This window comes from Diadema antillarum, unplaced genomic scaffold (genome assembly GCF_040938485.1).
Source record: "Diadema antillarum isolate AM-2024a unplaced genomic scaffold, OU_Dant_1.0 seq00000015_RagTag, whole genome shotgun sequence".
Classification (NCBI taxonomy): Eukaryota; Metazoa; Echinodermata; class Echinoidea; order Diadematoida; family Diadematidae; genus Diadema; species Diadema antillarum.
Window position 1 is genome coordinate 357,428 of NW_027271135.1, and position 27,957 is coordinate 385,384.

Below are 27,957 nucleotides of genomic sequence, written 5' to 3' on the forward strand. Positions count from 1 at the left end.
CATTCATACGCTTAGTAGAGACATAATACATGCATTTTTCGGTCAAACAAAACACAAAAATAAGAGCCGTAACATAATATTTCTAACCTATTTATATCCAGCATATAACTATGACACAGTGCTGAGCAGACTGTGTCATATTTTCTTGTACAATGCATGGCTTGTCCTGCACTTAATATATTTATATCATATGGCAATTCTGGTTTACTACTTCATGAATTTTCTACAAATGTTTCACACAATTCAAAACTTTCTTGAATAGTTTCCCGCTACAATGCGAGTGCTTGTAACAGAATTCTATAGTTTTATGAGGAAATTAGGGAAAATAATCTAAAAATGAATAATTGTTATGGTTGTGATAGGCACGTTACGAGCAGGCAGTCGAGTCTAATGAAGCTCTTCTCTCCAGGGTGGAGTGTGTTGCTAGGATACCTCCTCCTCCGTCAAACCTTGTCTCTCCCTTGACGGCACCCATCGCTTCAGCAGCATTTCCTGGACCCGGAAATGTGGGATGCAGGCAGGGGACTCCAGATCTCGCTTGCTAAGGGAGCTGGGCTTGATGACAAAGCAGAACATCAGTTCCTACGGACACAAAGAGAATGGAAGACTTACAATCTGTTACATGGCTTTTCCCTCAATAGCCGGGGCAGGGTCTATAATAGCCCCCTACATCATTTTTACAGGATAACTTTAAGCCCCCAAAAGATCTTACATTGAAATTTCAGTAGCGAGTTGGTGATAGAAGCATAGTCACTTCAGTATTTTATGTCAAGGCGCCATAAAATTTGTTGAGAATCTTGTGTGTGTGTGTGTGTGTGTGTGTGTGTGTACATGAATGCTCATGATCCGCCTTATTTTTGGTTGTCTGCAGCTCTGATGACTGATAAATCAATATACAAATAATTCACACCTTGCAGCTGTAAATAAGAGAAACCATTTGATATGTCTCAATGCAGTCATACACAACAATTTCAATAAGAGCTACAGGCCTTCCATGTCAATATGCAGTTAAAGGGATCGTATAGTTTTGGTTGAGACCTAATTTCAGGTTTCTAACATTTTTTGGTGAGATAATGAGAAACCTCTTATGAAATATGAAAGAGAATGTGTAATTCCATGAGGAATTCAACGTTTATTTGATGAAAATTGGTTTTGAAATGGCTGAGATATGCAAAACAGAGCGATTCTAATAAAGTGTGGCACCCACCTTTTACTACGATCACTTTGTTTTACTTTGTTTTTGGATGTTTCAGTTATTCCAAACCCGATTTTCATCAAATAAACTTTGAATTCCTCTTGAAATGGTATGCTCTGTACTATTTTATAAGTGTTTTCTTGGTATCTCACAAAAAGTTGAAAGCCCAATTCTCATCTCCACCAATACTGTACCATCCCTTTACGATATATTCTTCTTTTTATTTTCTATAACACATATCAATCACATCACACACAATAACACACAGACACAAAATTATGTCTCTGCAGTTTCATACCTCTACATCATTCTGACATGATTTTAGACATGTGGGTCTAAGACATGATATGTATCAGTTTTGTTATGAAAACAGACAATATCTGACCTTAGAGGCATTTTCAATGACACGGTCCATTCCGATGAGGGACGTCCAATTCATCTTGGTGATACCGCCCTGTTCGACATCCTCTTCATTGACCATAGTGACGTAGGCACAGTAGCTTGCATGGTAGAATGGCGGGCCTTTCTTGTAGATGACTGGAGAGGGATGGTAGTGAATGGACAGGAAACCATAAAGAAACATTCTTAGAGAGATGAAGGTCATCACAGCAAGATGGATTTCTATAATTGATTCTATTTACTTCTTTTCTTCTTGAATTTGGTTTCATGATCTTTATAGACGTCACCTTTAAAGGAAACCAAAATCCAAATATAAATGCGCATTGAGTGAAAGAAGCAATCTTGGTAAATAAAATTGGTGAAAGTTTTAAACCTCATGAAATAAACCTAGGCAAAGCACTACAGAAATCCTCTAAACCAATTTTTTTCTATTGCAATGATAAGATCTGGATTGGACAGACAGACCAGATAGACATACAGGAATCTAAATGAAGTCATCACATTAAAGTCTTTACATAAATCTCAGAATGGCCAAAGTCACTCATATGTAGCTATGAGAGACTTTCAATGACAAGTAAAATTCATTTCATGGCGTGTCTTATAAGTGTGTCTTCAAAAAGCGAAAAGTCTCTCATACGGCTTCCTTGAAACGGACCCCAGGGATCTAAATGCCACTGGCATCCTTTGGGATGGAAGTTGAATGCTCAAAATTACTACTAATTACTTAATTTTTAATAATAGTTGGCAGCTTTGAAAAAAAAGAAGAAAGAATAGAGAACAGCGAGAAAAACTGAAAGAGACAAGATTTGAATTCTGTTTGTAGCCACTTACTGAAATCAGCTCCAAACTTGAGTCCCGTCTTTGGAACCCAGCCCTTGCTGCGGAAGTAGTGATAGACGATGTAGTTTGGGACAAAGCTGGGTTGGAGTCGGCTAAACATTCTCCACATTTCACTCAGATCCAGTTGTTTCTATGGCAACCAGAAAAAAACAGACATTTCCAATAACAGGTCATTGAACTTTATATGAATCTTGTTGAAGGTGAAACCATAATGTACTGATTATTTACTAATATGACTAAGACTCTTCTTGATATACTCACTGTATACCTCCAAATGTGGCATTGATGCACATGAACAGAAGTCATGTAGAACACACAAACAACAACAAAAGACAATCTTTCTGACCACAAACAAAGAAGATTGAAGTAACAATGAAATTATCAACAATCCCTCTACAAGGTAATATCTAAATTCTGTGAGTGCTGTCAATGACCCTTTGTATCTACGGGTCTCTCAAATTTTACTGCAATCGTTGCCATGACAACAGCTTTGGAGGCACTGCTATTGTGTCCGCCTCAGAAAGTTAACCAGTTGAAGACAGACTGATTTTGCTACAACACTCATTTTCCATAGACACCTGCCCGAGTATACCCGGGACTCGTTCTCAATGGGTTAAGCTGCACCTAGACTGCAGTAGACTTCAATGGATATCAGGCATGCACTCAGTATCCCCCTCCTCCTCTCCATGATTGACAGTACCTACAGACTTTCTGCAGTAGCTCCATTCTACTTATTTTGAAAAATCTCTCTACTAGTGAATAATCAAAAAGACACTTTCGAAATGCAATTCTACCTCGTGAGGTTACTTTCATGAACAGTGTAATATCAGACAGACAAGGGCCGAAAATTGGATCTGTACTACCAAAGATAAAACAGAGGACTTTCAAAACTTTACTCTTTCTAAAGTAGTAATATTACACATCAAAATACCTGATGATGTCAGCTCCTAACAATCTCTGCAAGGGTTTGCATGTATACACAAGTATAATAATCATGTTTTTAATTCATAATTCAGCTATCAGTACATGCATAACCCCTTTTTCATATTCCTCAAAAAATTAAAGTTATCACTGGACTACGACTGTCTGTCGAGAAGGATACAATTCATTCATTTGGGAGTATTTTTTATAATAAAAAACAAAACAAAACAAATGAAGGACGATATAAAATGTATACTCAGAGACTTCAACCCCAAGCACCTTCTGATCTAGAGATTCTCCCGCCTGAAACCCCTAGCAAACGGGAGATTCCAAGTTGATGTGCGCGAAGCGCGAAATTCCTTGCGGCCGGGGTCCAGTCTAGGGTTCTAGATGCTCTCTCGTGCTATCTAAGGCTTATTTTTTCAACATACGATATAGCAATAAGTAAGAAATCCTTTCCAACAGGAGACACAGAGCCAGGGCGGGAGAAATCAAATCTCAAGCGGGAGAACGAGAGATTGTGCAAAAATGGGCTTTCCGCGGGAGATCTCCTGTCGAAAGCGGGAGAGTTGGAGTCTCTGTATACTGTAGATCAACGGTAGACTTGTGAGGTACATCATTGCAACAAATTTTGTTGCCATCGTCATCAAATTATTCTGTTGTTACAGATGTTTAGTGGATCGCTTTCCCACATAGTGAGGGAGAAAAACCCAACATATATCAGGCATCATAATTTTTTTCTCTGCCACTTTTCTGCCATGCCTCCAAATTGACAGATGAATTGATGAATACGAGACCTCCATCTTACCTTGTTTGCATCCTCTACACTCAAACAACCAAGGCCATAGGAGAGGAAAAAAGCCTGCAGGAGACAAAGACAGAAGAGAACTCAAGTTACAACCAGGAAACAGACATCGCCAGCTATCAACAAAGAGTGCTTTGTGTGGGCTTTGTTCACTCTAATACCAAGACTACTGTAAACGTGGAAATTTTCGCGGTACATTAATTTTCGCGGATTTCGCGCTACGTTCGGCTAGCGCGAATTAAAAAACGCGCAAATATATCTTCGCAATTTTCTATGCACATTTTTGAGCGGCCTGAATTGTGTGCGCTTCGTCGATGATACTGCTACGTAGCACAGGCATGTTTACGCATATTATAGCAGTATCATCGCACGCACCGCATACACTGCACACACCGAGCCCACGGCCGATTGGTGTGCTACATCCCCGCGACTACAGTACAATCATGTACCAGTACTACAGTACATGTATCGAGTAAAATACATGTACTACGTAGTTGAGCGCTTGTACTCGCACTCGCGCCGCTTGCTACGTCGCTTATCGTACGCTGGCATCGCTGGATGAAAACAGCGACTGTGTATTAACCCGCTGCGGAGCACGAATTTAAGAACCCGCGAATATGTTTTCGAGCCGCTCAGCACGAAAAATTAATCGCGCACAAAATATTGACGTTTATAGTAGTAGTCAAGAATGAAACATGTTGAAAGTGTTATGGTCACTGATGGGGAGAGTTTGCTTTTTTTGTTTCTTCTCACATTACTCATTGATAGACAGATTTGTGTTTGGTTTCAATAAAAGACTGATTCAAAGCTCAAGTAATGCCTCAAGGGTACAAAACTCCTCACAGTGACAAGCACAATGCTACTACAGGAAGACATACAACTCTCTACTACATTTAGTTCAGGAAAGAATCAACCTCCTGATTCTTACACTTTACTCAACTTTACACACAGCATTGACATTGTTTTGATATTCCAGCAATGTATATCGGGATGTCCTTGATTTGTTATTTTTGCGTGTGTTGAATTAACTGTTGTATTGTGTTATTCTGTGGCAGGGCCCCCAAGAATAACAGTGTATAAACCATTGATGGGGCTACACTGGGTAAAAAAAATGCTGTTCATCAATAAATGAAAATAAATACACTCGGATGGATACTGATCCACTCAATGAAATCAAGATGAAAACTGCGCCACAATTCTGCCATGATTGAAATAAATCTGACAACCTCTTCACTTTCTATCAAATAGCTAGAGAAAATTTCCAGGTCTGTCTTTCACTAAATCAATTCCTACAGCAAGATATCCCTCTGTAATTTTTGTCTGTAGAGACAAAAAAAAAGAAAAGAAAAGAAAAAAAAGGGGATACATATATGTACCGGTACTAAATTTTTCTTCCAGTGAGTATCACCAATAGAATAACAAGCATTATATAAGACACATCAAAGAGAAGAATAACTACATTACTATGTTTGTTTTTTCCTTTTCTCTCTCAAGCTGGAAATATGTGTATTGTTGATTTTTTCTTATTTTCTTTTTTGTATTCCATTGCATTGGTTCATAATACTCTATATGGGGATTATCATACTGTGAACCATTTACATTTTGTTCAAAATACACATGTGACATTAATTTGTATGAATTTCATTAAAAAATGCAGAAATAAAGTCAAACTGAAACTGAAACTGGTGCAAGCACTTGCTTGCTCTGACTATAGACTTCTCTGCAAAGAAACTACAGATGAAAAATACAGGACGGAAAGAAGACTTCTAGCCCAGCCCTAAAATGTGTCTACAATGGGATAGACATTTGTCTTCATCAGTCTTCTTCCTGTGTTGTGGTTTTTATCCAACAGTATGGATGTATCACATTTAATGTCATTCATACATCTAGATGTATCCCATGTTAGCTATTTAAAATATCTCAGACGTAAAATGTTTAATACAATGTGCAAGTGAAGTTCACTAAAACCATCACGGCTACAAAAGAGAAAAACATGCTGAATTATTGGCTCAGCTTCAGAGCACTGAGAATGGGTTTGTGTCCACTACAGTTTGAAGATCTATCGTGGGATACAAAATTTGTCATCACTATGCACACAGTCTTAAAGGAGACCTCCGGATGATTTTCAGATTTTTACATTTGAACAACTATAAATTAGTTGTACTGAGGACAGAGTTTCAGAATTTGTGATAATTGGGATGAAGAATAAGAATATTTTCAAAATCTAGAACAAATTGCAATGAACAAGGATGATGACATGGCAGAGTCACCATAAGAATGCATGAGTTGGGGCTCAAGGAAGCAGAACAAAAGAAGAAGGCATGCATAGATTATACACAGGTGAACTCGCAAGCAAGCGGTATTGTAATGAAATTACACTGCTACATTTCTGAAATATGTGAACCTCCTATGTCATCATCCTTGTTCAGTGTAGTTTGTTTGAGGTTTTTCAAAGTATTGTTTCTCTGCTCAAGAACCACAATAAATGCCACAAATCTATACATGGAGTTGTTGATTTATGTAATACATGATGTGAAATTATGAAAATCGTCCGGAATGTCCCTTTAAACATGGCTTCTTATTTCTTCTTTTATTCCAGGAGGGGAGGGGGGGGGGGGGGATTTTTCAGTGGCCACATACGGAAAGTGGCTGCTATTAAAGGCAGTGTGACAATGAAGTACATTGCTCCTTCAATAAGCTTCTGTGCTTACCTCTTCATAACTCAGCTGCAGGTATTCATAGATGGGATAAGGGTCCTTGTGTCTCACTGGTACCTTGGTATCCCTTGTCTATTAACATACAGATTGATTCAAAGCATTACATGATGGCATCTTTTACAGTTCACTCCTGTTAAAATGAACATGGTTATAATGAAATTCCGGTTACAACGAAGTATAAATTCAGGTCACAATTGTATTATCCACTCTATGTATAAATTGTTTTATTTGTTTGGTTTTAACGAAATTTCAATATAATGAAAGAAAACTGCTGGTCCTGAGGACTTTGTTATGGGAGTCCATTGCACTGTCGTGGATTCAGTTTCATGCCAGAAGTGCGGAGCTCACAAACATGACACAACATCAAAAAATGCTTTATTACATCATCTCTATCAAAACATCAAGAAATGCTTTATTACATCATCTCTATCACCACATCATGCTGCCAAAATTTTTCCCACATCACTTTCAAGCTTGTAGGGGATATTTTTTTTTTTTCAAGTTGTGAAATTCCTCATATCCCCCACAAATAATGATTCTTATTATCAAATCAATAAATTCTACAGTGTTCTACATAGATTGCTGTACATACATTTCTACAAAAGCTACAACATACTAATCTCAAACTATAGCCACTAGACCTTTATATTCATGGCATGATTACTACCAATGCTGAAAGTACAAATGATTAAGATGATGTAATGACAACAATATAGATTATTACTACTCCTAATGATAATAATATCAATAATGAAAAGCATCACCATGATGATAAAATCAAGTCTTTGAACATGCTTAATATTGGAAAAATACATCCAAATTTAACACTCTGAAAAACAAAATGCTTCTCTATTGTAAAATTCTTGAATAAGAGTTTCAATGAGTGAATTCAGCTCATTTATTCAATGCAGTGAGATGCATTATCTCATCCAGACTTTTCCATCCAATTTCCCCACCTACAGATGCCAAGATTTTAAAGATTCATTGTGGGTGGGGAAAAAGAAAATAAGGAATAAACTTTGAACCCATCTTCATTAAAGATAAGAGCCTGGACAGATTAACATGGGAAAATAAGAAAGCTGATCCATCATTACCTTCTTACGAATCGTCCGCCCTTTCAGACTCAAGAGGTTATTGCTCTCTGTTTGACTGGTTGTTGCATCATCAAACTCAACCGGTGTTGGCACGGCAACGTAACCAGCGCCCATGTTGACATGGTTACCGCCACCATCACCATTGTGGAAGAGCTCTAATTCTGTGAAAAGGTAGAGAGGGATCTTATCATTGCTTGAATAGATCTTCATCAGATTGATGGAACACCAAGGTGAAAAAAAAGATAAATCAATGCAAAATCTGACAATGACAGTAAAATCTGCATGACACACGTACATTGTACCATATGTCAAAAGAAAAAAAAAAATACAACTGTACAGGATCTTCCGCAACTATTACGTTGAAAATTAGGGAATCAATCAAAATACAATATCAGGGTATGAAACTGTAACTTATTACCCACATCTTAACAGAAAACTCCATCCGATTTGCTTCAGTGGTCAAAGAGAAATGAGGATAGAAAGCACGTAATCCCTTCCCTCCAAGATATATCCATTGCGTTCACACAATGATATGCAGTTCCACGAGCATCCAAGTGCTTTTAAAACTTGGAAGAAACAGACCCATGGCATTCTTTACAGTGCAATACACATTTCTCTGAGATCACTCAACCAATTTGAATAGGGTTTTCTGCAAAATACAGGTAAGATGTCATACATGTACTTCTACACCCCGAAACAGCATTCAGACAGTTTAACCATCTAGTTTCTAAAGTTATCAATGTAGAAATCTGATTGTAATTTTCTGGGGGACATACTGTACAAACGTACACTGAAAGAACCACAGCATTCAGTCTTCTACAGGGACAATATTATACATCTAATATCAAATTAAGATGTACTCTTGATTATAAATGATTTATAATTTATAATGAATTTTGAACAAATGATTTCATATGCCCATCACACATGCAGTGTCACATGTGTAGTGTTAGTTGAGATGTTCTTTGAAATAAATCCATCATGTACAATATATTGCTAACATTCCTTTCTTCCTGTATTACATTGTATCTTATACAGTCAAACCTGTCTATAGCGGCCACCCAAGGGAGATGAAAAAAGTGACCGTTAAAGACAGGTGGCCGTTACAGACAGGTTATCCAACTTTGTGTGCATTGCTTACATGCACAACTGTGTGTGTACGTATGCACACACCGTGTGTTTCATGCATTTAACCATGCCGGTGTATATGACATTGTTGCACATTTTAGACCTACGATGTAGTATGTGTATTGTCATGAAGAAAGCTTGCACTAGTGCATTATTATGACTGAATGAGGGATGAATGCAGCGGTGGCGATCATTGAACGTTGCCCATGAATGACTGGCACGGCTACAAAGCACAAAAGCATGCTGAATTATCGGCTCGGCTACAGCTCCATTGAGTTTTTGGCCGCTATACACAGGTTAAAATCTACCGCTTGAAACAAAATTTGTGGCCGCTGGTCGCGTTAGAGAGGTGGCCGCTATACACAGGGTCTTTAACAGGGCTTTTCTCTCGGGGGATTTTTCAGTGGCCGCTATAGACAGGTGGTCGCTATAGACAGGTGGCCACTAAGACAGGTTTGACTGTATATGAATGTAGTTGTAAGTTTTCACTTCTAATAAAGAAATCAAAACATCAAGTTTGCAGGGTGACACTGTACTCAAAATACATCTCAGTGTTAAACTCTATCAATGTACAATGGTGTACATTTACATGTATGCACACAGGTAACTTTTGTACACTGGTTGATGTATCATGCTTGCTACTGGTTAGGACATTATTTTGTACAATATAATGTAAACTGCATGTGATCAAGTGAAATCCAAACAATGGGTGCTTTCTCTTTCTGTTTAATACAGGTACAGCTGCAGAAATAATGTGAAAAACAGAACTGAACTTTACATTATAATTAAGATAAAGTGACCCGAGTTCAACAAAAAAAAGAAGAAAAAAAGAGGCCTGTCAGTACATTAATAGAGGGTAGACTGTAAAGATTGCTTTTATTTCTGTGTTTCCATGTACAATGTAAACGCATGTTTTGTTTATACGATGCCATATTACCCAGAGGCTGCTATCCCCGTCATGAAAGCAAATTGCTTATTGATAGTCTTTATAAAATGGGTTCAAGAATGTAGCCAATTGGAAGCGCTGAAATGAGTCACGTGTGCATGCATCAATTTCTCACTAACATGCACGGCCTGAAGTCACAATGTTTACACTAGCAGTGCGCACTCACTCAGTTGTTACAAGTGCGTCACGCTCAACTATACGCGCTGTCAATCCTGTAAACAACTTCTAGTTCGGGCTGCCGGCCGGCCTTTCTTGTGCATAACATGTGGCGTACAGTACGTATACTCTTATACGTACAGTTGTATATGTGCGGGATTTCCGAGTGCGACGTGCGTAAATGTTTGGGACGAACATCTTCGGACATCTTGACTTTTTGACTTGAACGAGTGCTACAGTACTTGACTGGTACTAACGCACTCTATCCTGTGCATCATTTGTATACTATGTCTGTATATTTTTTGTGTGCTTTTCAATATATATAAATACTGTATACCTTAGGACACACACACACAAATGTATATTTGCATACATATTTGGTACATATTCTAAGTACATATTATTTACATTTCAAACAAACTCCCCACTTTCATCAAGTCTGAAAGTTCAGAACACACTTTGAAGAAAATATTGAAAACTGATATTTTTCCATACTTGTAAGGATTTGATATACTTTGTACATTTTGTGCATCTTTTGTAAGTGCTATAATACAGTTGAACTATACAGAGCACAAAATTATCTAATAAAATGCCTTGTGATAACAATAATACTATATTTTGATGTGGACATTGTTGATTTGTCAGTATTTCATTTGTTTTTTTAGTGGAGAAATAAGACAGACTGAAGTGAATTGAACAATGCACACCCAACGAGCTACACATAGCTAAACAGAGCTCTGTTTGAGGTTTCTAGTATACTAATGATGCACAGGATAGAGTGTGTTAGTGAAGGTGCGGCGTGCTCGAGAGTATTGACAATGGTGCGACATGCACGAGGCGCAATCACTAACGCCACGAAATAATTCTGTGCATCATTTGTTTTATAAAATGGGTCGAAAACTAACAGCATTATTCACGTACCTTTGTGGGTCAATACCAGTCAGCTACATGTAGCACTCGCTCAAAAGTCAAGATGTCCGAAGATGTTCGTCCCAAACATTTACGCACGTCGCACTCGGAAATCCCGCACATAAGTACTGTACGTACGTATCAGAGTATACGTACGCCACGTACTGTTACGCACAAGAAAGGCCGCCGGCTGTTGTGGCAGCCCGCGGCCCGAACTAGAAGTTGTTTACAGGATTGACAGCGCGTATAGTAGCGCGTGACGCACTTGTAACAACTGATTGAGTGCGCACTGCTAGTGTAAAACATTGTGACGTACGTCAGGCCAGGGAGGTGGAAGAGAGACTCTTCTTAGTGCATACCTAAAGAAAATAATGCACGCACATGTGACTCATTTCAGCGCTTCCAATTGGCTACATTCTTGAACCCATTTTATAACAAGTTATAACATACTTTGATATGAAACTAAAATTTATATCAGATAAAAGCTTCCAAACACAAAATCACACATAGACAATTTACAGTCTACAATGCAGATGTCTGTGGACGATTCTTGTCAAAAACATTCATTTACTGTCATTCAAGTAAAATCTTTCTAGTGAACTAATTGTTTTTAGTTTCTGCTGAAGCACACCACACACAATATACAAAGGAGTTTATAGTCAATCCTTTACTATAAGATCTTATGCAGCATAACCTAAAGCATGTCACAGGTTTGAAACTGACTTTTAATATTGTACATGTGTGTACAATGTATGGCAGCTCAACAACCTATGGTAATATCCCTGAAAGTCAACTTTATTGTACTAGACCAACCAAATATAAGTCAGTGGATGAGATTTTCTCTAGATATTTACAATGGGTTATTGTCGGCCAGAATCAACTTGTGATAATACAACGTACTCGGCTGGCAAATCCACTCTGGGTCCTAATCAACTGAGAACCATGAGGCTTAGATTAATGGACAGCCATGGGATTGAGGAGAGTAGACAACTTCCACTTCTCAAAGAGACAACTGCCTAACAAACAAGAAACATGTGATGGTACTCATGGCCCAGACTGTGTTCAATTTCCTGTCTTCAAGTAGCAGCCAATTCAGCAGTCCAGAGTATCTACATGTATAGGACTGCCAAGACACACATGCTGTCTGGGTGTATCATGCATTCAAAATGTGCTTGGTTTGCCATTCTGTATTCATTGACATTCTTTTTTTTTGAACCAATATCTTTAAAGGTCCTGAGAATTATCTCATACTGAAAAAGAGATAATATTCTCCTCTTTTAAAAACAACACTGCCTATCACTGGCTCTTGACTGAGAATTGTAACGCTTCACTTTGGTTTCGTTAATAAACATTATGGCCAAAGTGCTCATTCTTTCATAATAATGTACAATGTAGGTTGTTTGCTTGTTCTTTGTTGAGTTTGTGTGTATTCATGAGACAAGGGTAGTGCTTGTTTACGTCAAGCTTTTTTTTTTTTTTGGGGGGGGGGGCGACGTTGAGGTGACAAATGGCAGTAAACTAGTGGTATAACTGCAGTGAGTAAACATGAAGGGTTCAGAGTATTCAAAACATGATGACACTGTCTCCATTTAACACACCAAGAATGGGTCTCTACAAAGATCTGAGCAGAAATCAAGTAGTGAATGTTAGTTGTAATTGAGCCTGGGGCCTCCTGTGATGATAAACAAAAATTGAAATAGAAATAACAACTACAATTAAAATCAAAACAACAATAACAATAGTGATTAATGATATACGGAAATAATCTGACACCTTTCAGAGTCAGACTCCTAAATTTATATTTCCTCATGTTACAAAACCCCTCTGAATTCCAATTCTAGCATATTTTAAGTTTGGTCTTTGGTTTTCTCCATTTTAGTGCAGACACTTGGTAGAGAAGCCCTGGCTATTACCACTTTCCTTCAAGAAGCTTTTTTTAAGCATAAATTATCTGATCACCAAAATGCAGTCTGCAGATTGTCGAATCCCAAGGCAATCAAAATGCTGCAAAACAACTGTCCACACATCACTCCCACAGTCGCTGAAATGATACAATTCTCTAGGAAGCAGAGCCACTCAGCCTGATACAAACAGCTGAATTTTGCCAATCATTCAACAGCAGTTAGAACAGATTATTTACATTGTACAGTAATTGGTTGGGGCCTACTACAGTGTGAAATACCAAAACATGTCTGGCCTGACTCCACAATTTGCATGTTTCCATCAGTAGAGTGAGGAAGTAAATGCTGAGGTACAGTGGTCAGGGCACTGGATTCCAACAAAGAGGTTTTGGGTTCAAATCCAGCCAAGTGCAAATATCATAACAGCAATTAAAGGGAAACTGACCAGATATAAATGACGATTGAAAAAAGAAAATGGGATTCCAACTCAAGACCCCCCCCCCCCCCCCCCCCCCCAATTGCTAGACTGGAACTCTTACAGTGTTTGTCCTGGAAACCCCTTATTGTCATTGCTTGTGGGATCAGGAAGCTTCAATAAACTATAAACTTTCAGACAGATACCCAAAAGACAGGTATCAACTTCGGGATAAATGTGAAAGATTACCGAAGTGATGCAGCTTTTTGAAAACTGTAAAACATAATATATTTGCGGCATGAGATTTTCGCGAATTGGAGCCGATGGCCTTCTTCGTGGCATGAAATTTTCACGAATGGCCACTGGCATTCAATGCGTATATAGTGTAGATAAGAAATTTCGCGTGCATTTTAATTTTGCGAATCTTGGCGCTCACGAAATTCGCGAAATTCAAATGCACGCAAACATTCCTCGTTTTACAGTACATAATGAATGCAAACAAAGGGAATATGACCAAAGATATGATATAAATGAAAAGCTGTTTTCAGAAAAAAATATTGGATGACATACAATATAAAATATTTCTCTTTTAAAGAAGTACTATGTAAGCACATATATGATTGTGCCTAGATACATTGTACACTGACATTTAATGGCAGGCTACTCAGGGAACCTGTGCTTTATATACATTTGTAGATCTACAGACCTACAAATTTGTCATGTACAGTGTATGACTTGAAGAGTTGGTCTGGTTATATTAAAATTCTCTCGAGGGGCTTCCATTCTCAAGCCAGGATGTGAGCAGATTGCCATAATTAAACCTTTGCAGCCCTTATGAACGTTGTCTTTAACACAGATCATCTGTAATCCCAAGACTGTCCATGTCTGAATTCACATGAAGAATAACACCTCACTCTTTTAGGTGACTAATAGCAAAGAAAGGCAGAGCCCTGATACAGAGCCTCTCATGCAATAAACAGACTCTTTAAAGGACTTGAAGAACTTTGGCCCAAGCCCCATAGAATGACATGATCGGACTGGTCACCTGGTAATTCCTCTAATCCTTCAACCACCACCTGTTTTAAAGGTCCTGTTTACCTTTGGGAGCAGTGATTAAAAAAAATTTCAAGATATCACTTTTGATGCATATATGTAGGTCAGTTGTATCACAAAACATCCTACCATATAAAATTTTTGCAATAAAGCCTAAAATATAAGGAGATATCACTATTTTTCTTATTAAAGCATAACTGTCGACAGTTTAGTCTGGAAACATTTTTATTAAAACTATTGTTCACATTTTCTATATTTAACAATACTTAACATCAATTATACTTGTTCAAATTTTTACATCATGGTTGTTTCTATCCCTAAATTACATTTCAGACCTATTTTGAAGCACTAATGCTGGGTTTTTTTATTTATCTGCAAATGGTAAATTACAGTATGCCTTAAGCTCTTGGTATGCCACCACTCTATCATAAACACTAACTTGCCAGGCCTAAGGCGTTGTCTTTAATTGCTCACTAGTTGAAAAGGTTAAAAAAATTACATTTATACTGTGGTACATAAATATGAATATGAATACGAATATGATGTCTGCTGTTTTATTTTTCAAAATTGATAAGATCGTTAATGTTCTGGACCACACCCCCCCCCACCCCCACCCTCACACCAACTCCAGAGGACCTTACAAGAAGATGACATTCCTTTAGTTATAGAGACACGGTGGTCCTCTCAAATAATCACCGTAATAATAGTAAACCATATATGAAGTGCATATCACCCCCCCCAAAAAAAAAAAAATAAATAAATAAATTGATGTACATCTATGCACGAAGGCAAAGAAAATAGAGAAACAGCCAAAAATAGACATCAGAGACAGAGAAATGGATACGAGGCAAGATGAAAAGTGACAAAGATTCTGACAAATAGTGCAAAGCCCAATCCACTGTCCAGTTGTAGAAATACTTGTGGTAAGTTTTCAAGACTCAAAATTACATGTGTCTACTGTAACAGAATGCTTGAGATGCCTTGGTACATTTAGTGTGTTCCCTATCTCTGTGACTGCCAAATGGAAAGACACAGCATTGTGCTTTGATTATTCATGATCGCTAAATTTATGCAATATTAAAATATCATGATGGATCAGATAAATTCTGAGTGTGTATGAGTTTGGCAACCACAGTGTAAGTGTTTTGCTTGTGATCACTCTTAGTAATATTCCTGAGTATACAAAGTTCGACAGTCTAGCTTTTTGTTGATACATACTAACATCCTTGCTACATAATGTATGGGAAACAAGGTCTCATTTGATTAATACAAAATCACACTAGAAAGTTATACAAAACCTGAAACTTTATGTGTGCACGAAACTTTCCCAAGGGGCTAAGATTTGCAAAAGTAAAATGTATGCAAAAAGTTCTGTCTTCACAATGCACTGAATACCAGTACAATGTTGTGCGCCAACATGGTTGGCAATTTGAAAAAGTTTCAGAGTCAAAAAAAAAAGAAAAAAAGAAAAAAGACCATCGGCTCCAATACATGAAAGTTTCATGCCACAAATGCTTCTGGTTTTACAGTAAATGGAAAAGAACAATGAAAGTAGTTTAGTATACTAACCTTCATTTGGACCGGGTTTCCTGGCAGAGAACAGTCCATCTGCAGGAATCATGTGTGATGTACCTTCAGTTCCAACATCAGCACACTCTCTCCCAGAGTCTCCCTCTGTTCCTTCCATGGTCATTTCGTCTTCTCCTCTCTTTCCTGGCACTGTATCACATGTTGCGCTCACAAATGCCGATGAGCTGATATTGTCAGCATCGACGTTTTGTGATTTCATTCTCGTGTTCTCTCTAATGCCACTGTTCTGTTTGTCCCCAGCCACACTTCCCTCCTCCTCCTCCTCCTCCTCCTCATCTTCTTCCTCCATGGGATGAGATGAATGGTTTCCAAGGTCCCCAGATTGAGTAGGATCTATGTCATCCTGGACTTTTTCACTATCAGCTGACCTGTCGTACGATGAGCAGCTCAGCTGCTTGGATGGATCCTGAAGGCTTCCTTCAGACACTGAGCCATCTTTTGATTGGTCCTGTCCTCTGGGTAAACCTGCATCCTTCTCACTCATATCCCAATCTCTAGGATCACTGATCCATTCATCTGTCCAGAAATTGCGGGCCTGAAGGTCAGACTCCGGGACTTGAGATGTGCTCTGTCGCGGACACTGCTCGGTGCCTTCCAAACGGCCCATCGGTGCCTGAGAGGTAGACCACGCACTGCTCTGGTCACTAGGAGATACCACTTCCCACTGCATGTCCTCCTTACTGCTCTCCACGGGAACAGGAGTGATGCTGCTCTCTCCTCCGACCAGACCATCACTATCCTTCTCTGCCAAACTTTTGCCAGATGGTGATTCTGACCCCCACTGGGCACGACCCTCGCAAACATCAGTCTGGATACCAGAGTCCATTCCTGTCAGCTGAGTGTCTGTGGGTCTCTGGATGACACTATCCTGGATAGAGACAGGTGTGCTGTCCCTTCTCCTCACATCTTTGTTTTCCTTGGAATCTGGATGAGCTCCAACATCGAACCAGTCTTCCTGATTAGTTTCCCATCTATCCATGCCCTGTCTCACTGAAGGGTCCTTCCCTCCGCCTTGCAGTAATACACTCATCCATGACATTTCTCTTGGCATATCAGTGAGGCTGACTGATGTACCCTTGGCATCAGCATCCAGAGGTCTTCTTGATGAGTCAACAACGCTTTGTGGAGCAGATTTCTCTGCAGGGAACGGTTCAGAATGGAAGACAAATTCACCAACTTTTCCATCTTGCAATTTTGAAGATCCAGCAGCATTGACATCAGACTCACCCCACTTCAGTGCTTGTCCTGCCCAATCTGGCACGTCACCTCCTGAACTCCTCACCGAGTGTCCTCTGGAGGTGTCTCCATGGCAACTAAAACTTTCTACACCACGTGACACATTACTTGAGCCATCCCCTTGGAAACTTCCCTTGTCAGGTCTGATTAAAGGGTGACCCTCAAGTTGGGACAGCGAGCTATTATCAGCCTGACCACTCTCAGCTTCCTTGTGGTCAAGCTCGTTGAGTGCCCACCACCGATTTCTGTTCTCTACTCTCTCCAATTTCCTCTCCGTCAAGATACCAGCTCGGTAGTTGCGCTCTGACACCGTGGCTCGTTTGACTCGCTTTGGCGGTATGGAAGGCACCTTGTAAATGCGTGTGGGTGAACTCTGACCGGAGGGCATTTCTCTGTCGCTGAGGTGTTCAGATTCTCTTCTCTGCTGCAATGAAACCTGTTTGGCCCATGATAGGTGCCTCTCATACCTACACAGACGTAGACAAAGAGATGAATGGGAAGGAGGAAGTTAGACTACATCAAGCGATGATGTGGTTGCGACTGAACAGGATATATACTAGGTACCTGTTTCTGAATTGGGTATTTCAAAGCATGAAGTAGTATACCAAAATTGCTCTCACAAAATTAATTGCTATTGATAATTTATTATTTCTTCATTTGATCTTTTAATTTGTCTGTTACTTAGTCCTATGCTATACTTTTGTAAATGATGGGTTCAAATGGGGAGCTCTAATACATACAGCATATGAACAAAACCAGAAAGTTGGTTTGTGTTGGATCAGAGCAGATCTTCCTTTTCTTTCTTCTCAATGCAATAATTCAACTTTATGACTCATTGTAGCAAATGATCATCATAATAAACCTTGAAATATAATTCATGTTTAAAGAATGTTCTCCACATCAGCATATGATTCCATGAAACTCAACTCTATCGCTGATTGTATACATCATTTACGATACCTGCAGTTTACCGGTAAAAACAAAAATGGGCAGATGGTCACTGGAAGAAACAGACAACCGATCTCTGTTTACAAGTTGTATTAAATGATATACATTAGTTTGGCTCTGTGATTTGTTGGGTTGTTTTTGACAATACATGATGACTGTATGTTGTACCTGTGACAAAGAATAGGTCTATTACAGTAGTTTGAAAAAAAAAAAATGACTACTAAATAACAAATGATAAGAACTGCAACATGAAAATAACTGTGTCCTGAAAAGGAGTGAACACTAAAATGCAATAACCTGCTAACTTTAGGTAAAGTTTTTATAAAACCTTTACCACTTTCTCTGATTGAATTCAGTCTTCTATCAACTACTTGAATATAGCATGGCATTGCATTTATTGTAATAGTATGAAGGTCTCATCCTTTCTATTCATCAATGAATGCTCGAAGGTTGTGATCTACACTGTATTTTTGCACACGTGTGTCAAACAGTTTTGCTGGTTGAAGTATAATGTCTCCCAAAATCTATGAAATCTTACAGTAATACACCTCAGTTTTAAGAAGAAAATGACATATTAACCCCATGTTACTCAACAATACACTCCCCTTTCATAATAACAATTGGAATTTTGGGGGGTATCATAATAAATTTGCTAGAAATCTATAGTATTGTGTCCCCCTCCATCATAAAAATTTCCAGTTTTATCATTCTGGGGAAGGGTCTGAATTACCCACCTCTATTGTAAGCCAGCTTAAAAAAGGAATCTTATCTTGACGGCTGAAAAATTTGATGACAGTTGAATACACCTCAAAGGCAACACTCTTTTTACTCAGCACACAATGGAGTGTAATGTGTGGAGACATATACGCAGAAAATTAAGCTACAGTCTGGAAATGAGGCTAAGGATGTGGTGGCCCCAAGTCAGTGCCTCTTACAATCTGGCAGTCCAGACAGACTGATGACATTTGACCTACAACACATGCCAGAAATACACAATGCTGTAACATTGTCAAAGATACAGAAGCCTCTGTGTACATTATTTTAATCAAAAGTGGAAAAAAAAGGGGGGGGGGGACCTTGCTTATCTAGAGCATAAAATAGCAACTACATTGTAGCAAAGTAGTACACATACAAATGTAGCACTTACACTCACCCTACACACATCACAATGCACATACAACATTTTTACTTCAAAGAAACAAGAACATTCTAGGAGTGATAACACAAATTCATGGTATTATTCATGTTGGTTGCTGACCTATGGCTGACTTTAGTGGGAATTTTACATGTATATACTTGTACATTCTGTATTAAGTTTTGCTGCCTCACACCACTACCATACAAACTTAGATGAGAATGTACATTTATATCAACTGATGAGTGAATCAAGCAGTTTCATTGGTCAAAGTAACTATTGAAATTCATTCATTAAAATGAATTGTTCAGTGGGAGCGGTGAAACAGTTTAGGCTTTCTACAATTTATGAATAATAATCATAATCACAAATCTAAAAAGGTCTCTATGCTAGGTATCAGCTTTCTAAACTGTCAGGGTTAATTTCAGGGTGGCAATGTGGCCAAGTCAATCGCACAGCACTGGACACTGGCACTGGTCTGATGGTCCAGGACCAGTAAAAATCACTGTCGGACCAGTAACTTTTTCAGGAGCAAACCAGTAAAAGATAGAAAAACTGGGTACCTACTGGTCTGACACTATGACAGACAGGTTGGACCAGTAGAAAAAATTGGGTTAGTGTGCAGCCTTGAGTGGCACATGTACAGTGTATCTGCCTGGTAATCAACACACTCAGGCTTGATTTCCACTGAATCTTGCTGAGCAATGTCGTGTTTAAAGGGGATGGCTAGTAACTGATCAGTGGGAATCGGTGGGAATGCTGGGGGATGATTGTTCCAATCCTAGTGGGATTCATGTAAGAGTACATTATATATCTATTGTTGTGTGAAAATCATTTGCTCCAGAATGGTCTCATATTCAAGTAATGTGCAGTTCAATGTTTCCAGGTTAGCATGCCTGTACAGTGTCGGGGCGACTGTTAATGGGCCGTTAACGATCGCCACGACTGCCACCACTGATCAGTTACTAGCCACCCCCTTTAATCATGCCATCCCCGCTAGTTAGAGGCAAAAACATTCTGTACTTTGAATAGAACATTAACCCGTTCCGGACATGTCCCGAGTATACTCAGGCAGGTGTCTTTGGGAAATTTATGCACATTGTGGCATAATCAGTACATCCTCAATGGGTTAAATGGAGGTCCCTTGTGTGAGAGAATCATGACTTGTGCACACAATAAATCCCACTTCATTCATTCATCACATAGAGCAGGGTGCATGCTAACTTGGTGAAATGATCCTCTCACACCTCTACACTTGAAAACAAGCAAATGATGCTGACTAGGGCGGTGAGTTGGCTCAGTCGGTAGCGCGTCTGCCTCACGATCACGCGGCCCGGGTTCGAACCTGAGTCTGGACTGAGCAATGTTGTGTGTAAACATACCGTCCCCTCTAGCAAGAGGCAAAACACTCTGTCCCTCGCATAGGACATAAAATGGAGGTCCCGTGTATGAGAGAGTCACAGCTCATGCACGTAAAAGATCCCGCTTCATTCATTCATCGCAAAGAGCAGGGTGTCTAACCCGGTGAAGTGGTCCCACCCCACATCCAACTGGACCCCATGGAAGACCAGCTTTTATAATAGTGTAGCTGAATATGGGCTATCCAGCCATCTTCACAGATGGAAAATGAACCACAACCCCTCATGGTTCACCCAAGGTAATTACATGTAGTAGGTCTACAAGTCACCAAATGGTAGTAACAAGGACCATTGTGCAACATGAAGAAGAAGAGACTGTGTTTAAAAACACAGGAGGGCCTTTGAAAAAGGACTAAACCTGGATTAGCATCCATTGCGTGAAATCAACACTTGACCTTCTAAATGAAAAGAGCCTGATTACATCTACACCTTGTACTGTCTCTCCGTGGCTGATTGACTGTACACAAAAAGCATACAATCCCAACAAGACCTACATATATCCACTATGACTTACTTGTGTTGCCGAACTTGCTGGAAACGCTGTTGCTGAAATCTTCTTTCCTTTGGTGGAACTGAGGCATCAACACAAAATAACAGTCAAGTGGTTTATGGTAATATTAACAAAAAAGTCATTTCACAGAACCCCTGGTTACACCATGGCATGGAATGGCTTGCCCCGCTCAGATATACAGTGCACTCCCGTTATAACAAACACGGTTATAACAAAATGCCAGTTACAACGAAGTCGAAATTCAGGCCGCAACATTATAATAATAATATTATTTTTATCTCAACTCTATGTATTTTTATTGCTTATTTGTTCGGTTAACTAAACTTTGATAGTACAACGAAAGAAAACTGCCGGTCCTGAGGACTTCGTTATAACGGGAGTCCACTGTATTCAAGAACCCCCATAATGAATTATGTACAATTTTATCACTGATCTCTCAGAGAACACACACAGCCAAAGAATCTCAAGTGGAATTGACTGCTCCCGATAAGCGTACGGTATTCATGTTTTTTTCATACATAGTACATTGTACCACAATGGGCAGGAAATAAAGATCAATTCAGTCAGGCTACCCATATTTTTTCCACCCTACAAGTTCTTTGACTGGGTAGGATTGAAAGGAAAAATTACTTTAAAAAAAAAAAATCCTCCAAAAAATAATTGTATGATACTTGCTTCATTTTGTTTATGATGAGATTATAACTAACAATGATTCCTTTGTGAAGTTATGATTGAAAACTTGTCCAATATAGTAAACATAAAAGCTCTTTTCTGGCTGGACCATGTTCATTGACACCAACATCAAGATATTGTAAGTACTCGGCCACAGTAAACAGAAAGCATTTGACTTTATTTCTTGCACATCAAAGACAAGCCATTCCGGTACAGAATGAAACTTGGAAAGGAAGTTTTTAGTCAACATTGGAATGGGTTGAAACAGACAGTGACATTTCTCTATTTCGTGTTAAAACACAACTTCACTACAACTCGTCTACTTAATTTTAGTGGGATGGACTTGACATCAAACTTTAGATTGAATATGAATGTACTATCAAAGATGGCTAAGGCTGGTATCTATTTGGGCAACTGACTACATTATTGGTGTCTTGTCTTTCTACAGACAGTAAGTACAATTATTGACAATCACGGTGAAGAGTGTAATCTTCACATACTCTAGTGTCGAATACCTCTTTCTTTTGTCTATTCATTACATGTACATGTATATTGTCATCATGACAGATACAATACCAGAGACTCCAACCCCAAACACCTTCTGATCTGGAGATTCTCCCGCCTGAAACCCCTAGCAAACGGGAGACTCCAACTTGATGTGCGCAAAGCGCACATCATGAGCGCAAAGTTTCTCGTGGCCAGGGTTCAGGGCCCTGAAGCTGCTCTCTCATCCGTTCTGAGGCTTATTTTTCAACCTAAGATCACACAAATCATTTCAAGCGGGAGACACAGAGCCAGGGCGGGAGAAATTAACTCTCAAGCGGGGAGAACGGGAGATTTTACAAAAATGGGCTTTCGGCGGGAGATCTCCCGTCGAAAGCGTGAGAGTTGGAGTCTCTGCAATACACAGTACAATGCTAAAAGCATGGATGCTTCATAATTTGTTCTCATTTGCTGTCTTTCTAGAATCCGAGGAAGGGCTTAGAATGACTTTGGAGCAGATCATCCAACAATAAAATGAGTGACATTATTCATGACTTTGCATAGCATAAGGGATGGGATGCCTCAAAAAAAGGAATGGGGCATTCAAACAAAAAGGGGAATGGGTGCCCCAAACAAGGGAATCAAATGGCTGAACAAGGAGATGGAATAGTTCCTTCACTGAATTTGAATCACAAGCGAATGTAAACTTACGATTCTTGCGTTGCCCTCCTTGGAAGGATGAGGCAAAAAACTGATGTTCCGGCTTACTACGAGATAAGGTCCCCTTTCCAAAGAACCCCTGGGAAACAAAGTCAAGGAAGATAAAAGAGTAATGACAAGCTGCTCAACATAATCTAAAGGTTTCTGGATTTTACATTGCAAAAGAGTTCATTCTAATTTGAGAGTCAGTTAAGAAATATTTTAATTAAAAAAAAAAGAGTAAAAATGTGTACCAAAATCTCTTTTTGGTGATGAAAACAAGCTAGTCAATGACATGACTACAGCTTGTGATTTTGTGTGAGTGTGTTTGTTTGTGTTTGTGTGTGTGTACATTATGTGTGTGTGTGGTTATGCATAATTTCCCAGACAACAGCTTTCAACAACAAAATTCCATTTGTTTAGACTAGTTTAGCTCAAACTTAAAACAATCTGCTATCAATTGTTAATATATCTTAAAGTACATGTAGAAGAAAACATCTTTAATAGAAATCTATTACAACTGAGAGTGAAAAATAAGGAAATATTCACTGAAGACAAAATCATTAAAGGACAAGTTCACCTTCATAAACATAAGGATTGAGAGAATGTAGCAATATTAGTAGAACACATCATTGAAAGTTTGAGGAAAATCAGGCAATCCGTTCAAAAGTTATGAATTTTTGAAGTTTTTGTGCAGTACCCGCTGGATGAGAAGACTATTGCAGTGTATGAATAACTTAGATGTCACATGCGTACAACAATATAAGGAAAATATAAAGAGAATTTCACAAAATTCCATCTTTTGACAAAAGTACACATTCCCCTGACTCGTTACCGATAAATGTTATGGGTAATATTATTCCCCCTGCCTTTAGAAAGAGGCAAGTCAATTGCTCTTTTATTATGCGAAAAAAGTGAAAATATGTTGAATTTTCTTTTATATTTTCTTTATACTGTTGTACGCATATGACTCACAAGCTGTAGTAGTCTCCTCATCCAGCGGTTCCAACACAAAAAATTTAAAAAATTCATAACTTTTGCATCGATTGTCCAATTTTCCTCAAACATTCACTGATGTGTTCTACTAATATTGTTACATTCTCTCAATCCTTATGTTTATGAAGGTGAACTTGTCCTTTAATATAGAAGACTTCAGTGACAGTTTGCGGTGTGTTTAAGCCTCGATCGCTTTTCTAATTGTAATATAAAGTCTTAGAGGTTCAGTGATCCATGTACTTACATTTTATAAGGATTATTATCAAAATTTCTGATAAAAGCTCTGAGAATTACCATCTTATGTAGGAAGAGAATATCCCCCTCTTTCTGAACTATGACAGCATCATTGATGAGCCTGGCCTGGTAATAAAACCAGGATCCATTTGATGCCGGTTTGTGGGTGATGGTCTCAATGGGTACTGGGAAGGGGGCCTCGTCAGGCTGGTGGATTCGACGCTTCTTGTTTGGCTTGGTCAGGAGGCGACTGTTGCCTCGCACTGGGTTAACTAGCATTCTGCTCTCAGCAGCCACTGGCTTGCACTCATAGAAGTCATTACGGCATGCTCATGCTGATTGAAACCAAATTAAATGACAACAAAAATAGCATTGTAAAGTTACCCATAGACTACTGTGAAGTGTACATGAAGCATATTCGTACTGTACATTCATGATTTTATAGACCACTTTGAAGTAATCATGTCAATCAGTATCACCTGAACAGTTTGGACACTTCAAGGCAAGAGTTATGATGAGAGAGACATGTATGCACTACTCATTAATGCAAATCACAACTATTTTCATCCCCCAAATTCCTCCCTAATCCACAAAAGGACATTAGTGCTCACGATATTTTGCTTGATTGACGTTCAGTACAATCTCTTGATGCAACTGTTCATACAAAGGGCAATGCATCACATCTCACATCCAACTGGACCCCCATGGAAGACCAGCTTAACGTAGCTGAATATCGGCTATCCAGCCATCTTCTCAGATGGAAATGAACAAACAAAAAACAAATGCATCGCTGGTTCCTACGCACGACCACCAAATGTGCACGTGAGATAATACAATATGTAGCTAGTTTGTAGTCACTAATACATATCGGTACCTGCTACATACCTGTACATGTGCAGCATAATATGCTTTACTATCATTGATACAGTACACACGTACTATGTATCTTTTAAGCAATTCAAGCATTAACCATACGCACACTGCTAAAATGCAATGTAAAAGACAAGTCGTGCATGAACTACTGTACATTATAATATTTGTGATAACATCCTGAGATTCCCAAGTATGAAGTAAATTCCATAAGTCATTATTTGTTGTTTTAGTTTACATAAGATTGTAAATCATTGAAAAAAATGACCATTTCATTAACAAAATGGTCATTTCGTCACCAAATGTTACATTTCATAGCGAAATGATAATTTTATTGACAAAATGGTCATTTCATCGTGGATCTGGATGAAATGACTGATTTTGTAACGAAATAGGCCATGCGACACTTGGCACCCCATAAAAAACTACAATCTTTGTCCATGCCATGGTTTCAATTGTACCACCTTTGTGAATTTGGGCCAGTGTCAGTAGCACTAGTACTAGTAGCAGCACTATTTCTGGTATGCAACACTAACACTTAACAGCCAGAGCCCAGCCCCTCTGCCCTGGCCCTGTCACTACACTTGTACTACACATCAGCAATAAGTGGATGTAGAATCCATATATGTTGTCACATCCCATCTGGTCGGGCTACATCTGAATGGACAATATTACTGTACAGCTAGGCCTACAGCACGCAGCGATGTCAATGTCCTGTATGAGATCTTGATGAGATCCTGCTGAGGAGCTTCCATCCCGAGTAAATCCAGTCATGACTCATAGTCATATTTCAGTCGAGAATCCCGGGTCAAGAATACATGGTCATGGATATGCTATACGTAGCCCCGGAGACCCGCCGCTCTGCGGCGGGGTCCTGGCGGCTACCCCGCAGTTTCGTTCAAGTGAGAATCACGATCAACTCCCTATTGCCACATATACGGCAACTTCACAAATAAACCATGGCTAAATGTCCATCATAAACACAGTGACAATATAAAATGAAATATACACTACCCCATTGCCTTGGTCCTTCTCACCAATTTATCTGGAAACTGCATAATTTTCCACATTTTTTAGGAGTAGGCGGTCTGCCCTAGTGGAGAGCTTTGCTGCTATTTTGAACGTGTATATCCATCAGTACGCATCTACGCATGCGTAAACAATGACGTCAACGTTACGGACGCAAAAAGATATGAATAATGCATCATCGCACGGTGAATATGCATCATGTAGCCAGTAATACAGCTGTCAATGCACTGCACTGAATGCATTGTGTGCGCATGTGCAAGTGATTGTGAGTTTTAGTGAGCATCGGTGAGCTGAAGATATTTGCCTTATAAGACAGCATTTTCTGCATCATAAGCAATGAAATGCATCAAACAGTAGCCGATGTGAATCATTTAGGTTTAGTCGACCCATGTAAGTATTCCCAGTAGTCTTTGTTGAAAAATTAAGGAAATACAGCGCCGGAACGGCACCCGTTTGGTACAACATTAAAATATCGATGCCAAAACGGCGCAGCCCCAACAGTCAACACTGTACGTTGTACGTTGGGGCTGCTGGTCGCAGTTATGCTATACGGTACCTATGATGGAATGTCCAGTGTCACAACATGCACCCTTGTGCATGGGACCGCACAAACAAATCCTATTCACCGCATACGTCTCCCATAACCTCCATAAGCATAGGTGAGATGAGGCGCTAGTCCAGCGTCGTATTTCAACCATGCAACACTAAGCAAATGCGAGAAACGCTGGCCATGAGTGGCTAATAAGTAAACAAGAATATTTTTGCCTTAAAATAATAAACATAATTCCACTGACAGGTTTCAGCTGGAACTAAAATTCTCATGTAAATTTTACTAACCCGTCCACTGTGTAGAACTAAGTGCGCTCACACTTGCACAACACGTACACAACACCAACACGATCCCGAGATATGTCAATTAATCAACGCAGTGCATGCAGTGCATGAATCCTGACAGCATTCAGCAGCCTCCGGATACTGTAATGCGTCCCGCGATTTCTCCAGCCCTGCTGTGACGAATCAGTTTAAACGTTAGATAGTTCATGTGTTCCAACAACAGGATAAAGTCATATCACAGCTAGTTCAAGCTCCAAAGGTCTATCTAACTGTAGCATCACGTTGTGCCTGCAACTTCAGCAACAATCAATCCATACCGTACGTAAAAGGTCTCGCGACTTTTCCAGATCCACGAGCGAATAAACCTCGAATCACGTCGTCCCCCACATCAAGTACTACACTGTACAGTGTACTACCCCACACATGACTGTTGCACATACTGTACACACACGTACGTACACGACACGACCCGACCGCGATCCCGATCCCACCGCCCTGGACTGGCCTGGGAGGGTGTAGAATGTTCGATTTGTTTAGCCAAGGAGGACTGGTAGGGCCTATACATGGTCTCCTTGGTTTAGCTGCTCAACTTTTCGCGAGCGGATATGTGTCAATATGTAATGGAAACCAAACGTCTTTCGTCATCCTAGGGCCTGTTTCACAAAGATTAAAAATCATGGTACACTGTAGTATGAGCAGCACCAGGGATTGCACTGTGTGTGCATGTCTACAGTGTTGCTCAACTTTCTAATGAAAGTATCAACTTTGGAGACTTTTTCATGCGGCCATTACAAAAAAAAAAAAGAACAATATAAACTTTTCG

General features: G+C 39.3%; 1 protein-coding gene across 1 annotated transcript; it reads right to left on the reverse strand.

Annotated features, from left to right (window-relative positions):
* Positions 1 to 24,697, reverse strand: LOC139725112 (uncharacterized). Its single transcript, XM_071636196.1, has 11 exons — positions 24,462 to 24,697; positions 23,184 to 23,271; positions 21,321 to 21,378; positions 16,049 to 17,772; positions 15,438 to 15,493; positions 7,972 to 8,175; positions 6,872 to 6,949; positions 4,164 to 4,217; positions 2,426 to 2,564; positions 1,581 to 1,732; positions 1 to 582 (listed from the first exon to the last, which is right to left on the reverse strand). The coding sequence occupies exons 1-11, from the start codon at positions 24,678 to 24,680 to the stop codon at positions 424 to 426; spliced, it is 2,931 nt and encodes a 976-aa protein (XP_071492297.1). The 5' UTR covers positions 24,681 to 24,697; the 3' UTR covers positions 1 to 423.
* Between the last annotated feature and the right edge of the window lie 3,260 nt (positions 24,698 to 27,957).